General features: G+C 38.9%; 1 protein-coding gene across 1 annotated transcript in view; it reads right to left on the bottom strand.

The window, feature by feature from the left end:
- Positions 1–16,894, bottom strand: part of GREB1 (growth regulating estrogen receptor binding 1) — a gene marked incomplete at both ends in the record, with an annotated part of 53,370 nt that overhangs the window by 9,568 nt on the left and 26,908 nt on the right. The window contains 9 exons of the mRNA XM_080615588.1: positions 887–1,048; positions 1,803–1,945; positions 2,483–2,641; positions 4,363–4,465; positions 7,501–8,114; positions 10,184–10,273; positions 12,607–12,806; positions 13,502–13,617; positions 15,180–15,519. Of these exons, the coding sequence (XP_080471714.1) occupies positions 887–1,048; positions 1,803–1,945; positions 2,483–2,641; positions 4,363–4,465; positions 7,501–8,114; positions 10,184–10,273; positions 12,607–12,806; positions 13,502–13,617; positions 15,180–15,519 (1,927 nt within the window). The remainder of the gene's footprint in view (positions 1–886; positions 1,049–1,802; positions 1,946–2,482; positions 2,642–4,362; positions 4,466–7,500; positions 8,115–10,183; positions 10,274–12,606; positions 12,807–13,501; positions 13,618–15,179; positions 15,520–16,894) is intronic.

Genomic DNA, 16,894 nt, shown 5'->3' with positions numbered 1-16,894 from the left:
TTGATAATGAGCAGAAGAAAGAGCTTACTGTTGGCTTGACAGTTTTGCTTCATGTCTCCCTTTCTGGGAGAAAATACAAGCTTAGAATGAGGACATCTTCATTTTCTCTTGCCAGCAGGACCAGAAGTGTAAAGACTCCTAATTCAACAAATTTTAAAATTGATGGCGCCTCTTTCCTATGTGTGGCCATAAATAGAATCATAGAATCATAGAATAGTTAGGGTTGGAAAGGACCTTAAGATCATCTAGTTCCAACCCCCCTGCCATGAGCAGGGACACCTCACACTAAACCATGCCACCCAAGGCCTCATCCAACCTGGCCTTGAACACCGTCAGGGATGGAGCACTCACAACTTCCCTGGGCAACCCATTCCAGTGCCTCACCACCCTCACAGGAAAGAATTTCTTCCTTATATCCAATCTAAACTTCCCCTGTTTAAGTTTGAACTCATTACCCCTTGTCCTATCACTACAGTCCCTGATGAAGAGTCCACCCCCAGCAATCTTATAGGCCCCCTTCAGATACTGGAAGGCTGCTATGAGGTCTCCACGCAGCCTTCTCTTCTTCAGGCTGAACAGCCCCAACTTTCTCAGCCTCTCTTCATACGGGAGTTGCTCCAGTCCCCTGATCATCCTCGTGGCCCTCCTCTGGACTTGTTCCAACAGTTCCATGTCCTTTTTATGTTGAGGACACCAGAACTGCACACAATACTCCAAGTGAGGTCTCACGAGAGCAGAGTAGAGGGGCAGGATCACCTCCTTCGACCTGCTGGTCACACTCCTTTTGATGCAGCCCAGGATATGGCTGGCTTTCTGGGCTGCAAGCACACACTGCTGGCTCATGTTAAGTTTCAACATCGACCAACAAATGTAGTTATCCATCTACCTTATCTGTGACTAGCGGTAGCCTCATGCTTTCCAACTGTCTTCCTGGTTGGCTAAAGACAAAATGATGCTCCTTTGACTTTGGAATGATAAAATGCAGCTGAATCTCTTCTCCCAGCATAGAATAGGAAAAGGCAAATGCATGAAGAGTGGACTCATAAAGCTGAGAATGAGAAAAAATGGGACAATTCCAATGGTTAGAGTCAAACTGCAAGGTCTCAGTGTAGTTAATACACATTTATAACTTTACCAAACAGACTACAATCACTTACTGTGTTGCATTAGATTTTACCTCATAGTTCACTAGGTGTTAAACAATGCCCTCTAGGTCCCCTAAGCACTAAACAGAAAATAAATTAAACTGTTTCCTCTTTTGAAACCATTGTTTCAGCTTTGTCTTGCAGATGGTACCAATAACATACAGGTCGCACTTGGCTTCAGATACACTGGCACATAAATCCCAGTAATTGCATTGCTAATGCCTTCTTCCTCGCATTCTAATAGGCAGGAAATTTAAAAGTTACTACAAATAATAACAGTCTGTATGCCACATATAGACTGCTCTACGCTGGACTACTCCTGTAAGTAGAATCTTTTTCAGTTTCCTCAGGTGAAAATGTAGGCAAGTCCCAGTGGGAAAAGTTTACTGGTAGAGTAGTTTAAACTGGTAGCATACATGTGGAATGCAAATTACAATACTGAATAAGCTAGTGTAAATGAGGCAAGTATCAGACCTCTGATGTCCTCAAGCCTGCAGTCTGGTCAAGGCAGGCAAACCCCCAAACAAAATCTGTAAATCATCTGTTTTTAAAATACATACAACTTCTAAGCCAAAAATACAGTGAATGTACACAAAACTGCTTAGGTTGTGTCTGCCTCAGTTTCTGATCTGCAGAGTAATATATGGAAACCTTTACCTGGTACGTGGGATTGAAACCCATATACTGATGACACTGTTCACAGTGATGATAGGTGTTATATGCTGCATACTTGGACAATCTCATCCTAGTTGTTTGACGACGTGTATACATATCCTCCTGTCTCCTGCTCATTGATCTGTCTATTAAAAAAAGAAACAACTTCAATGTAACACATATTCAAGGCCAGAATTCCCTTATGACAAACTGTCACTGTAATTAGCTTCTAGGAACAGTGGCAGGATTAAACACATGCAAAACAAACTATAAATTAATTCTGATCATAGTAGGCTTTATAATTGTTTTGTACAGCAAATGGGATGACAGTGAAGTATCAGCAAATTCATGACTATGATACTTCTGGACAGACGTCACATAAGGCTGAGGTGTAAGCAAAGCCAGATTATTAAAATTATTATTGTTGCTGTTTCTATTAATGTTTGTAAAATGAATAAATAGTAAAAAAAGAGTCTTAGGACAGATATTTGTCATCCTGTGATGGACATCACAGTAGATTATGTGAAATCAGCTTGGAAAATTTAGTGATGTTACTCTTTAGTGAATATTCACATTTCAAATGTAAGGTGCATTTCTGATAATTTTACTGTTTAAAGGTTTAACAGGATTCTCACATTAAAAACAAATATATGTGCACCAATCTAGATTTTTCAAATTCTAACCTTCACTGTTTATAATCTGAACCTTTGAACAAATCAGACTTGCATCTTCATATTTTGGGTCATGGATAGTGTAGTCAAAAGGTATCTTCTTAAATGTCTCCAAATCTGGCCACAGGTCTCCAGGCTGATGGTAGTATTGATCAGATTCTTCTTTTATATCTACGATATTATTGAAAAATGAGAACTTATGTGATTACAATAATTACCACTTTTAAAGCTCTTTATATTGCTATATGTGGGTTTGCTATGCCTACTATTCTTACATATTTTTTCTTTCATTATTCTGAGGAAGCAATATTATTACGCATCAAGAGGTGCACCTTTGAACAAATGTACGTCATACCTCAGTGCGATTCTGGCTTTTAAACCTTTGTTACCAGTTTAAGACCTCTGTAATCTTACTGGAGCAGCTGCTGGGATGATGATGAAAATAATGTCAAGGGTCTGGTAAGGCTGATCTACCTGCATACAGGTATTTGGGGTCTTTCCACTGACCACCACATTTCTTCAACACTCAGATGAGGAAAGATATGCTATTCTCACTGAGGAAAAGAAGCTCTTTTAAAGCTTCAGGACTGTTCCAGTATTAAGTACAGTGCAGAGTTAAAGTCAGAAGCCCTTCCTAGTGATAAGACCAGAATAATCAGGGATAATTTACCCTAGGGTAAGAGGAAAAATAGTAAATGGTATTGGTGTGATGTGCAGTGAAAACATGTCTTTTTCTGAAACAGGTTAACTGATACAAAACCCCAGATATACACAAATCCTTACAAAATACTTTTCTACCTTTGTCAAGAGGATGAAAGATCTGACAAGAGTGAAATGGACTGTAGTGAGGAGTCCAGTTTAGGGGTCAGCTGTAAACTGCTGTAAAGAGCCATAACTCCATGCCTAGGAGTATAGACTAAATTTGTAACAGGCGAGACCTTGTCTTTAGGTAGCCAAAGTAAATTTGAAACTCAGGTGGAATTAGTCAGATCCTGGAATTACCTTATGCCCTGACTGTGAGTTACCTCTAAAATCTTGCCTAAAACATGAAGGACTGATTGCACAAACTTCTTCCCCTAGCAGACCAGCCACCTTTTCCACAGATTTTGCCATAAACGTGGGGGGACTGCTGCCACTTTCAGTCACATGTCAGTGAGAAGGAAGACTTCTTGGTACTGCCCTAAAAAAAGCCCTCAGGGAAAAATAGCTGAGCCATGATCACACAGTAAAATGACTGAATATCTCCTAGCCAGGGTCTGATGGAAGAAACGAGCAGGCAGGCAGCACCCACTAAGACTCTCCATGGCTGACTGCAGGCATGCTTTTAGTGCAGAATTAGGCACACCTCATGAAATATTACCCATATTTTTTCTATGTAATCCAGCTGTTGATTATAGAAATACATCTGGGAACACAGGGGAGTAACACACTGTAAATAAAGGAAGTTTGGACTAAAATTAGCTATTATAGAGCAGGAATTGTTTTCCTCCCTCATGTAGTCTTACGTATTTAGAAAATATGACATTGCTCCTCATGGTATAAATCTGTCAGAATTTCACTGATTCTTTTTATATAATTTACCAAACAAGTTCATTCTAATTCTAAACTCAAACACAATGACTGGATATCATTCAACAGCCATAAATGCTGTTGATTACTCCCCAAGAAAAACAAGGTATGTGAATTTCTTACTGAATGGAAGGCTAAACTCTAAATGTTGAGTAAAATGTTCTGAAGTATCAATTGAAGATCACACCAAAATTTTCTTAAAATATTTCAATAATGTAAATTAATTGCAAAGATGAACAGCATAGAACACACGAAAAACTACGTTTCAACTTCACATAACAATTTTATACAGTCTCCAGGATACTTTTATATCAAGAACTTACTAATATTGATTTCCTCCTCATCATAAACATCCACTTCTGTCAGCCTAATCAGCATTCGGGACAAAATACTGAGGAACTGCAGATAGGCACCTGTTTTCCCTATCTGCAAATATAAAAATTAGAAAATACAAAAGTAAACTTTCATTTTTCAACATGTTACTTTTCCACACATCTGGAAACTGCATGACATGTCAGAAACATAGGGTATTGAACTACTAAATATAGTATAGAATTTACTGTTTTCCATATATGTCAAGTGAAATTTTCATTTTCTCTCAACATTTGGTAAAGGGAGGCTTTGAAGCTGAAACAAGAGTAGAAAAACTTTTGGTTTGGTCAAAGTTCAGTATCTGTTGTTCTTAACAAACTGCACTTTAAACAGCTGCTTGCCAAGGATGTGAAAGGGTACTGAAGGGTACTGCTATCCCTGCTGAGGATCCTTGCAGATGCACATGGTAGACCATGTGTTAGCAGACAGCTCTCTGTTATTCAGGAATAACACAGAAAAAAAAGTGACTTTGAATAGATAAAATGATAGCACAGCCCATGGGACAGATGTCCCAGTCTGAGGTTTTATGTAAAATCCATTAAGACTAATAAGAATCTTTCTACAGACGCTGGAACAAGGTTCTAAACTTGATTGCAACTGCTGTTGACTGATGAGCTAAACAAAAACATCTGATATTCTCACATCTGCGTCAAACTCAATACTTTGCTCTAGAGGAAAATGCTTTCAATGTTTTCTCTCTAGGCTGAGATTACCTTTATATAAACAAAGCTATAGGGTAATGAGTCAAAACTGTTGGAAGCCACAGGATTACTAGTGCTAGTCTTTAATCACTAAACTAAACTAAATGTACTTATGATATTCCATGCATCATGTTTTACCCAGTCTCATTATCTGTCACATAAAAAGTGTCCAATACAGTGCTGTGAGCTTCATGAACTGTTCAATATTAGCAACACGGTACGTAAAATGGTGGTAAGAAATTGCAGGAATGTCTTCACAATTTCAGAATGCTTCTCTGCCCGTAGATCAGACTGAGCACATAGCAACATTCACATTTGGACTCTGTTCACTTCCATGTTTGCCTGCATTTACTGCAGTTCCTGAGGTTGGAACTAGATGACCTTTAATGTCCCTTCCAACCCAAACCATTCTATGATTCTATGATTCTAAGATGTGAGCTAACTTACAGATAAATATATAGATCTATTCCACACCTGTCCAGTTTTTGCTGCATTTCCTAAGGCCTTTTGTAAAAATAATGCATGTGTTGCCTTCTAATGCACTTAATTGTCCTTGTAAATATGCATCAAGTCTTCTAGCAAAATATTTTGACCAGTACAGACAGTAAAATGTGTCTGTGAGAGAAGGATGAGTGTAGTTTATTGCCAATTACCCTGACAGTGGGAATTATAACTTTGGTTTACTAATGTGTCTACTTTTCTTCCACTGTTGATTTAATATTTTTCATTTTAACTAACAAATTTCTTCCAGATTTGAATTTTAGTAAAGTAATTGCTGCCTGATAAAGAAAGCAGCACTTCCTAAATTTTAAAATGTAGTACTCTGGCAGACTTATACCTTGACTGAGATGTTATTAACACTCAAGATAGGTGCTGTCTAATGTTTGGTTTTGTTTCTGCCTGTATCTCTTCAGTAAGTATTAAGTGCATGTCAAATGTTAAAATTATCAAACACAGATGTGAGTAAAGACTATTTCAGAAAGCAAAATTATTTCTTCCCAAAAAGAGAATGGGAATTTTAATTTCTCTATACTTCATTGTAACTGTTCCCTAGAAGAAACACTGTATCGTTACACTTTAAACAATAAGCAGCTAACTTTTACAGCTCTTTCTTCGGTTTGCAGGGATTTTTAGTTCTTTAATAGTTTAGTACTTCAGAGTTAAAACAGTAAAAGAAGCAAAGCTGCTGTCTTTTTCCACATACTGAAATTAATATATACCCCTAAATTTTGATATTTAGGAAGAAGACATGATACTCCTAATTTGATACTTGTGAATTTGTTCTGTGTGAAACAGGTATATTCTTCAGAAAGAACTGAGGAATGCAAAATGAATAAATATGTGAAGTGTCCTTTATGAATTACAGTAACAATTGCAGGAAGTCCCAATATGGAAGGATCATTTATACTCTTTCTATTCTACTGCACCTTAAATTTGGGTGTACAATAGAATAAAATCATTTCTCAAACAGGAGTATGTAGTTTCCTTTTGCAACGGATGGGCATATAAAAGTGGATCGTGTGGCAAGTTAAATCAGTAACTATCTTTAATTCTTTGAGTTGATGTTACAATAAGTGGAAACATGGGTCTTTCTTTGTCTTGGCATGGATCCTTTTTGACTTTTGAGATTCACAGGACATATATAGGCTCTCAGCGGGCATGGTGCCCCTTCCTAACTTGTTGCTTCATACTTCAGCAGAAAATGAGAGGCACAAAACTACCTTTAGCATGTAACATGTGCATTGAACTAGGAGATATCTTGTTGAGAAATAAGTCCTAAACATTCTTGGACAATTTAGAAGAGAAGAAACTTCTGAAGACTAGACTCATGACCATATATCTTTTCAAAGTAATTAAAACTCTTGGATCAGCTACTCATCTTGTAAATATGGTTCTGCTAATGCTGAACTGGCCTTCTCACATGTATTATTTACAACAGCTCTATTTCCGTCTGCTGCGTGGAGGAAACAGAGAAAATAAATAACTTAATTACAGACTCCCAACTGTCTTGAGATTGATCAGAAGAAGGCAGTCTTCTGATGATCTTTGATCTTTATTTAAAATGTAAGTGCATATTCAATTTTAACAAACTGAACTTATACATCAGATCTATCTCTTGAGCAAACTATCTTTTAGAACATTTTTATAGAGAGACTGACAGAAAGTGAACATTGCTGCAGCTTCCTTGTCTTTGAACTCAGGCTAACAGTACAGAAAGGAAGATCATTTTATTAGAAGGGATTAGGGAATAAAACATAAGCAATTTACTCTCCACTAAAAAAAAACAAGCCTTCAAGTATGAATAATAATAACTAATCTATTTTTATGAGATTATTATAAAATTAAACAAAATAAATCAATGATAATACTTTGGTTTTTGTTACACACCTGTGGTGGCCCGCTCAGCAGCAGCCTCCTTGGGTGATATGTGTCCATTCTGCCCTCATTTCTGTTGTTGTAGTCCATATGGATTGGCTTGGGAACCGTCCACTGGCGGTAGTATAGGGACTGCTCCGTGCAAGTCATCATCTTACTCATAAGAGGACGAAAAGAACTTGCCCACGTAACAGAATGGTAAGGCAAAAGGGAAGATGATTTGGGAAGTCCACTGCTGTCCGTAGAAGTAACAATGTCATAAACCAATTTGGGCAAGAAAACTATGGGAGGCTGTTTTGATGCTTTAGTCATGGAACATTGAGAGGTCTGTAGGATGAAGGAGTTATGAGTAGGTGCAGAGGAAGAAGAGGACGAGAAAGGTGAGGAAGATGATGAGGTGATGGAAATTTGGGCACTTTTTGTGTTTTGTTTTGTATCCAGCTGTTCAGCTACTGGTGGCAAGTGTTTGCTGGTTGTTGTTTGTGCCCCCTTGTCTACTTTCTGCTTCTGCCTTTCATAGTTACTTGTAGTTTCTTCAGCGCTGTTGCTTAGGACTTGGTGCAAGGACTTTGCTGTATCCCCTGATGCTATTAAAGGAGGAGAAGACTCACTGCAGGATGCTGTAACTAAAAGAAAATCTGTATTTCAACATAGTGCAACTATCTCTTCTAGTAAATATCATAGTTAAACAAAACAAATAAAGATCATTTAGATAGAGTATCCATCAAAACATTGCAATCTAACTCCAGTTCTTGCTTTCACCTTTTTTGTACAGGAATTCATAATGGGACTAGTTTGAAGTATTCATCTCAATGCAGAAAGTGACTTTTAAAGTACTGAAGCACATAGGAAAGCTGTCAGTGATTGTTCTGTCCTCTACTTCCCTCTTCATTCCTCGCTTAAGGTGTTCATTGGATATTTCATCACTCAAAACAAACACAAAGTTACTGAAGCCATCATTTAAAAGAGTGTAAGAAAATAAATATTCACAGGCTATTACCTCATCAGACTACAGAAATGCCTACACAGACTGACATCTAGAAACAGTCCTCTGGGTCAGCTCTGATTTGACACTCATGTGTCTGCATCACTGCAGCACTTAATCTTATCTGGCAAAACGTGGTGCTCAAGTCTCTTGTGCTGCGTAAAGCATTAATGCATTCATACAGCTTTTGGTCAGCTCAGAGTGTATGGCACATTCTGAATTCACAAATGCTGGCCTTGAATATGCCATGTAGATGTACCCAACTGCTGATTTTCTGAAAGTGGTGTATTTTTACCTTATATATTCTAACTACTAAGATTTCTTGGAAGTTTAAAACCTTAAACCTTGTTTTAAGAGACTTTGAGCACCTTTAATGCTTAGTGAATTACAAAAAGGAGATGCAAAGGCTTCTCAGTCTTCAGAGTAGACTGAGAACTGGTTGAGGAATTAGTCTCCAGATGGTGCTAGGAATATCTGTCTGAAGCTGAACATACATAAAACCAGCCTTGTCTTATGGTGAAAACAGTGTTGGTTCTCAAAAAAACACCCCACATTTTGAACGAATAAAAGTCTGTAGTTTCTCTGGAGTATACGGTAATATATACTCTAGCTGCATATAATTTAAAGTAGCCAGTAAAGGATATTAGCAATAAATATAAAAGTGTCACTGACAATGTGAATGGTTTCAAGTAAAACCACTGTGATGTCCCCAATATACTGGTATCCAAGAGCACAATTAAAAAAAGGGGGAAAAGATTTCTTTAACCAGAGGCAAAATGAGGCCACGAAGCCGCAGGCAGGCCACATGGACACTGTGGAACTGATGAGCAGCTCAACTTCAAAGAAGAAAAAAGTTTGAAAATTAAAGTGTTGATGGAGCTTATCCAAATATTTTCAAGCTTTATTTACTTTTGTAACCACCACTGTGCCTGTAGAAAAGAAACCATGGGCCAAATATTCATGTCACTATGTTGAAAACTATAATTAGATCAAAAATTGTCTACTGTCACTGACAAAAATTAGTGTGTTTGAAGAAGCTGCATGAGATTGTGACTTCTAGGAAGTTATGGCATTCTTAATATTCTTTACTAAGGTTCTTAATATTACCTGCCTAAAAAAGTATAAGAAGAAATCCATCAGACAAAAGACCTGCAGTAGTTCTCAACATCGCTTCGTGCTTCCTACATGAGTTTTCAGGTTAAAAAGGAACTGAAGATTTAAAAATTATCCACCTCTGAAAGAGCTTTCAAACAGTGCAAAATGAATGAGTGTACTTTCCAGAGCAAAACCGACAAGGTACAAACACCCTTGAGAATAAACCTGCTTTTTCTCCTTCAGATTTTCAAAAGCTTTAAAAAAATGTGAAGCATGTTTTCTCATTCAGGAATTGTCCTAGCTTCAGTGCACGCACTCAGCCATCACAGCACTAACTGAGGATTCATACCTCAGTGGCATGTGTCAAAGAGGTGCCTAGTTCAGGCACCCCACCTTACGATTATTTTTCAAGCAAGAAAAAATCTTATTTCTTACATTTCAGAAAGCTCATTCTTTTTTCTTTTTTTTTTCCAGATTATCTTTAGTGATCCCATTAAAATAGGCCTTACCAAACTATAGTTATTTACACCTTTGATTATTTATCTAACAAAATGAATAAATGGTCTCTTTTATGTCCTAAATGTTAACTTAATAGAGATTATCTTAAGGTCTTACTGGAAGCTTTTGAAGAGAGAGATGAAGATGCAGAGTCATGGGAATGAGATCTTTCTCTTTTCATAGGACTTCTCTTTTCTGAAGTAGAACCTGTTACATTAATGGTAATAAGGTATAAGAAAACTAAAGTATAAGGTAAGTAAGCCTGTGAGAAGGCACAGCTACATTGTCAAAATAGGAAAAACTACACTAGAGTTTGCATGGGTTTTGACCTCATTCTGACACTGTTTTCAATATGGAGAGTACCTGTTGCTACCATGCAATACTGAATCAGCCTATGGTCTATTCTAACTATGCTGAGCTGCAATAGCTTCACAAAATCAATGCTGCAGCAACGACCTGGTAATTTCTAGGCATATGTCAACCATGTTTTTCCTTTCTACCCAAGTCTCACTTTCCTCACTAATCCAGTGTCAGGGAAACCAACAGGCAACAAGCTCTATTTTGTGAGTAGGTTATGAAATTACCTCCTACCCCATGCATTACAGCTTTGTGGCCAGATATCTCAGCTTTTGATGATGAAAATCCATATTTGGACAGCCACTAAGGATATTCACTTAAGGTTCCTATCTTAGGCTTCTAAGTTAAAAGGCTTTTTTTTTCTGAGCAGTTTTACCATAGTAAACAGAGACATAAGCATTGTCAGCAGAAAGCTTAGATTGTAAGCTTATCTCAGCTGTTCTGAATTGGACTCCAGAGGAGTATACTGTACTTCATGGACTACAAAATCAGCCTTACAATTTAGAATCGGATCACATATAGTCTACTAAGTTTAGTTGGCATACACCAACTAAATGGACAGAAGTCTGCATCACATCTAAAGTAGATGTCTATTGCAGACAGTCTGAATATGACCTCAGTTATTTCCTTCCTTTATGGAAAGTACATATTTGATTAAAGTGAGTATTTTTGTTCTGCTTGTTCTGCTATCTTGATTTTCACTGAGTAAGAATAGGTGAACAGTGACTAGCTCTCTTCTTCCTCATATTATACAAAAAAGAAATGAAGGCCAGCAGTTTAAGATTTAAACAACCTACAGGGATAAAAACCCCTTGTTTTCCACAGTTACAAGGCACAATAGACAGTAAAGAAAAATGTAAAGAACCTGATGATAACTGATAACTAGCATCAACTATCACTCAATCCCTCCCCTCCTCTCCCAACAGTTCCTGGGTAAATTATTGCTGTTTGTTTACACTTTTTTTTTTTAATATATTCTTAATTGCTTTCTTAAAAAGTAATATACTCACCCTACAGTGTCAATTTGAATTCATGGACATTTTCAAAGAGTACTCAGAAGTTACTATGTTCAGATATATTTTCTAGCCATACTATTTAATATCGTACAAACTAGAGACTACTCAGCTGTACTGTGTAGTTTCCTTGGGAGGAATCTTCATCGTTGTCAACATGTAAGCATAGGTTCAGGATCACCAGTCAGGGACCGTTTAGGTGGAGTTGCCGTGCTTTGAAGGAGGTGATGTGGTCACCGCTTCGCAGATGGCAAAGCACAGGCTTCCCTGCTGCAGGAAGGGCAACCCAGCACTCTGAAAATGAGTATTACTGGATGTACCCACTCCAGCTTCATTTTGCGGCTGCTAGAACATACAGGGCAAAGTAGGGAGGGAGGGAGGAGAAAGAAGGGAGCCAAAAAACAGGGAGAGAGAACAGACGCAGCAGCAGGACTGCAAGAGATTAAAATGCTGCAGCAGCAGCAGCAGTCCCTGGGCAGAAAGGGTGAGAAAAACACGTTCAAAGAGGTGAAGCAAAACTGAGGAGCTGAGCTCACTCAGTAGGGCTAACTTCAGAAACCCTCACCAAGTAAGTGTCCACACAATCCTGCTTTTTCTAATTTTATTGTGTGCAGTTCTGGTGTCCTCAACATAAAAAGGACATGGAACTGTTGGAACAAGTCCAGAGGAGGGCCACGAGGATGATCAGGGGACTGGAGCACCTCCCGTATGAAGACAGGCTGAGAAAGTTGGGGCTGTTCAGCCTGGAGAAGAGAAGGCTGCGTGGAGACACCATAGCAGCCTTCTGGTATCTGAAGCAGGCCTACAGGGATGCTGGGGAGGGACTATTCATCAGGGACTGTAGTGACAGGACAAGGGGTAACGGGTTCAAACTTAAACAGGGGAAGTTTAGATTGGATATAAGGAAGAAATTCTTTACTGAGAGGGTGGCGAGGCACTGGGATGGGTTGCCCAGGGAGGTTGTGAATGCTCCATCCTTGGCGGTGTTCAAGGCCAGGTTGGATGAGGCCTTGGGTGGCATGGTTTAGTGTGGGGTGTCCCTGCCCATGGCAGGGGGGTTGGAACTAGATGATCTCAAGGTCCTTTCCAACCCTAACTATTCTATGATTCTATGATTCTAATACAACTCAATCATTTTACAGCTTCTTTTATTATCACTACTAATAATACCTTCTGTCGCTACTTCTTCATCTTCATTATCAGTGTTGCTTAGTTTCTCTGGGTCACTTTCTAACACGTCATTCACAACTGCTTTCTCCGTGTGAACTTCTGAGCTCACGAAGTATGCTGCCAAACCAAGTTCTTGCTCCAAGGTTGTCCTTACCAAAGAGGATGAATTTATTAAACGTAGGTCACAATATCTCAGTGATCTGGAGAGAAACAAGAGAGGCTCATATGAAAACTCACTGTAAACTACTTCCTTACTTTTTTTACAAACACAGCCAAAGGGGAATTTAAACTACGGATGAGCTAGGACACAGTGTATCATTTTCTGTGTTTAATAAATCTACCACTGTGGTGCATACACTTTTCTTTTTCTTAATCGAGTTATGCGCCTTATTCTTAGTGCACTTAATATTAGCATCTGCATAAGAAAAAATGGAATAATTTGGGTTATAATCCTAACATACAGAATGGGATTCAATTGAACATACAAAAGCAATTAGCGTTCCAGGGCATCCTGTCTGGCTTCCAGGTGCCATTCCAGAAGACACTGATCTCTCCATACATCCCGTAGCATATATGCCAGCATCATGCAGATGTTTCAGCTACCTTAAGATACCTACAGTAGTTATACTTTTTTTTTACATAGCCTTATTCTCTCCTCTAAACCAGGATGCTCATAGTATTTTCTGAATTCTTTATATCTTGCTATAAGCAGGAGGTTATTATTACTAATATGGGGTTTGCATTTATGATATAAAACCTATTAAAAAATGGAAAAGAAATATCTTGATGCTGAAATCTGTTTTTCTCTCCCATGAGTAATTACACAGTTAATCTTTAGCCATTTAGTAAGCAATGGATAAAAAACCGGCACTGAGAAAATTATGAATCTTCTCACCTTGGCAAAGACTCCCCTTGTGGATCCATACCACTAAATATCAATATACAAGGCAAACCTTCCAATTCCAAATAGGTCTGTGGCCTCCAATCTACATCTTCAATTTTCTGCCAGACCTGTATAAGGTAAGAAACACTGTTGGACATATTTATATGGCACAAATGAACCCCCAGAAATACATTCTCTTGGCATCCATTATATGAATCAGTTTGTACAGTGAATGGATGTTCCACCAAGGGATGCAACAGAGCGAAGACAATTTCAGCATAGGTAGATTGCAGAAGTCCTAGATGATTACAGGTGACAATCTACCTGCTGTAAATCTGAGGAGATTTGGAGATTATGTTCCAGCATGAAAAGCCTCCCAGCTTCACAGCTGCATAGCACAGAGGCCAGGGCACAGGTAGGTAGAGTGGATATGGTACAGTGGACAGTAAAGCTGAGTAGGAGCTTTGAGGGAGAGAATAGTACAGAGGGTTGCTTCTTGTGGCAGATAATGTATCGATGTCTGATTCTTCCAAAGAAAAGCAGCTAGGAACAAAACTTTTTCCACCTTCAAGGAATAGGGGAAAGCTGGAAGTGTTCAACATAGTTTCGACACACACACACCACTGTCCTCACCTGCTACCTTCTAAAGTTTCCTGCTCTCTCCCAAAGCTACCAGTTTTCCTGATAACTTCATGAGAAGTTTGATAACTAGATCTATTGTTTGATTGTTTGGCATCTGCCTGTACTGCTTTACTCACACCAGTCAGTCTTTTTTTTTTCTGTAAGGCTGATCTACAGTTAAGGAGTACACAGTAGGGCCAATAGTATGACAACTCTGACATTTGTTAGTTATGCGTGTCAGACAAGATAACCAGGATGTGATTCAGAACTAATACTGATTTTTCAGAATAAGTTATGCCTCATTTATAGCAGAATGAGATCAGTATTTGGCCCTGGATCTCAAATGACTTCATCTGACATGTATTGAATCAGGCACAGTACAGAGTATGCCATAATATAAACTACACCATCTTATAATGTAAATACATTTTTGCTTTGGTGATCAGATGATGGCAGTTTTATGAAAAGCAAGGGAGTATCAGAGGGTTTTGTTAAACAGATGACCCATGACTCTGGACTGAAAGGATATAAATTAATCCATAAATCCCACACATGGTCCAGAAAGCATAAAATTCTGAGCTGTGAATTACGGGGTGCCCTGAACCCATGACTAGTATTGCTGATTTGGTGCCTTCATGTCACCTGCTGGTGATAAAAATAATATAACTCTTGACTGGTCACTGATTAAAATCTTTTTTTCACTGATGATTTTGTAAGAAAATTCTGCTAAAAGTGTGGCATTTATATTTGGCTTTTTTCCTTATTGCTTATGGTTCCTGTAGATAAGAGCAGTTCAACTTTTTGTTGAACTTTTTCTGTTTGGGAGGGTTGCTGGTGGAAGTCAGGTTCTAGCCATAGAAGTTAATACTCCACTGAGCATTACCCAGGGGTAGGACAGTAGAGGTGTCACAGAGGGTAGGTCTAAAAGAGAAAAGTTATGCTCCTTATGGTAGTTTTCATTTCTACTAGTAAGATCCACACTTCAACTTATGGTCATAATTCTCACCTGTAAATCTCTCTACCTACCCATCTAATGAAGTTTCCCAGTATATGTCCTTCTGCACGTTACCTTTAGTTGCTCCACAAAGTGCTTCCCTATTGTGATTCCAGAATTAGGACTTCCTAAGATTATTTCGAAGTTATCTTCAAGGGCTAGTCTTTCCCTTACATTATGCAGACGCTCATATGCCACTGCAGCCAGCGGAGTACATGGAATTCTCAATACTACCATGAGGCCATGACCACTGGGACATTGTCTTGAAGAGTTTATGAGGTTTTGGGTGATTTCCAGAGTTTCAACTGAGGTGTAATTCTTCATTTGAGAAAGACCACACACTGCCATCATAGCTGCAGAGTAATGCTGTATGAGGACAAAAGTCCGTATCACTGCACTGTGTAATCTGGGGAACCTGAAATAAATGGCAAATTAAATAGGGAAGTATTAAAGGCTAAAGTGAGAAAGCCATTTTTTACAAAATATAGCAAACTCGGGATTTTCTCCTGTAAAAAATCCTTCATATCTACTACAAAACAGAATCTCACCAAACTGCAGTTGGATATTCTTTATAAGGCAACATTTCACAATCAGGATTGATGTCTCTCCATTTCTTAGTAAAGATGTACTAAGCAAGGAGCCCAGTAAGGTTACATCACTTTAATCTGCCAAGGCTTTACTGCTGTTACAAAATTAATCGCAGAATATTTGCTAAGGCAGTCAGTAATAACATCCATCAAAATTATATTCTCTTATCAATGAAAATAGTATTCTTAATTATGTGTTATTCTTAAGGAGTGTGAGGAGGGATGGAGTGTTTCTCTCCTTTTCTTATTGAAGCTCTGAATCAGCTTAATCTTGTTTCCAAGAGGACCAATACATAGGCAGCATCCAACAAGGACTCCAAGTTCCCAAGCCCAGATACATCCTCTCTCAGTCCGCAATCTATGGAAGGGAGAGGTATGGATATGTAATAGCTTCCTGTGGTTTTCACAGAAATGAAACCTATGTGCACAGTAAAAAGAGGAACTATGTCTTCCTCAGAGAAGTGCCTGATGTGTGATCAGAGCTCCAAGGCACCCTGTAACAAGCCCCAGCAGTTAAGTGTGGATGCACTCAGTCTCTCAGTTAGCAGTACAAATTCACAAGATTCTTCTTGTCCTGTCTCATTCTTCTTACAGATCCCAAAGGGTTCATCCACAGCTGCAGGCACATGCATAATGTGTCACTACTCTTATGTAGGTATTCTAGACTTAGTCCACAGGGACCAAGGAAAACTGATGATGTATTTTCAAGCTCTGAAGATCTTGTCACTGATTCAAGTGTACAAACCGCACTGATACGTCTACTTCTCTTTGTGGTCCAAGTGCAGTATATACAAATTAGAATAGTTAGGGTTGGAAAGGACCTTAAGATCTAGTTCCAACCCCCCTGCCATGGGCAGGGACACCTCTCAATAAACCATGCCACCCAAGGCCTCATCCAACCTGGCCTTGAACACCACCAAGGATGAAGCATTCACAATCTCCCTGGGCAACCCATTCCAGTGCCTCACCACCCTCTCAGTAAAGAATTTCTTCCTTATATCCAATCTAAACTTCCCTATTTAAGTTTGAACCCATTACCTCTTGTCCTGTCACTACAGTCCCTGATGAATAGTCCCTCCCCAGCATCCCTGTAGGCCCCCTTCAGATACCAGAAGGCTGCTATGGTGTCTCCACGCAGCCTTCTCTTCTCCAGGCTGAACAGCCCCAACTTTCTCAGCCTGTCTCCATACGGGAGGTGCTCCG

This window comes from Psittacula echo, assembly GCF_963264785.1.
Source record: "Psittacula echo genome assembly, chromosome: 4".
In the NCBI taxonomy this organism is placed as follows: Eukaryota; Metazoa; Chordata; class Aves; order Psittaciformes; family Psittacidae; genus Psittacula; species Psittacula echo.
This window is presented reverse-complemented; position numbering and strand designations above follow the sequence as displayed.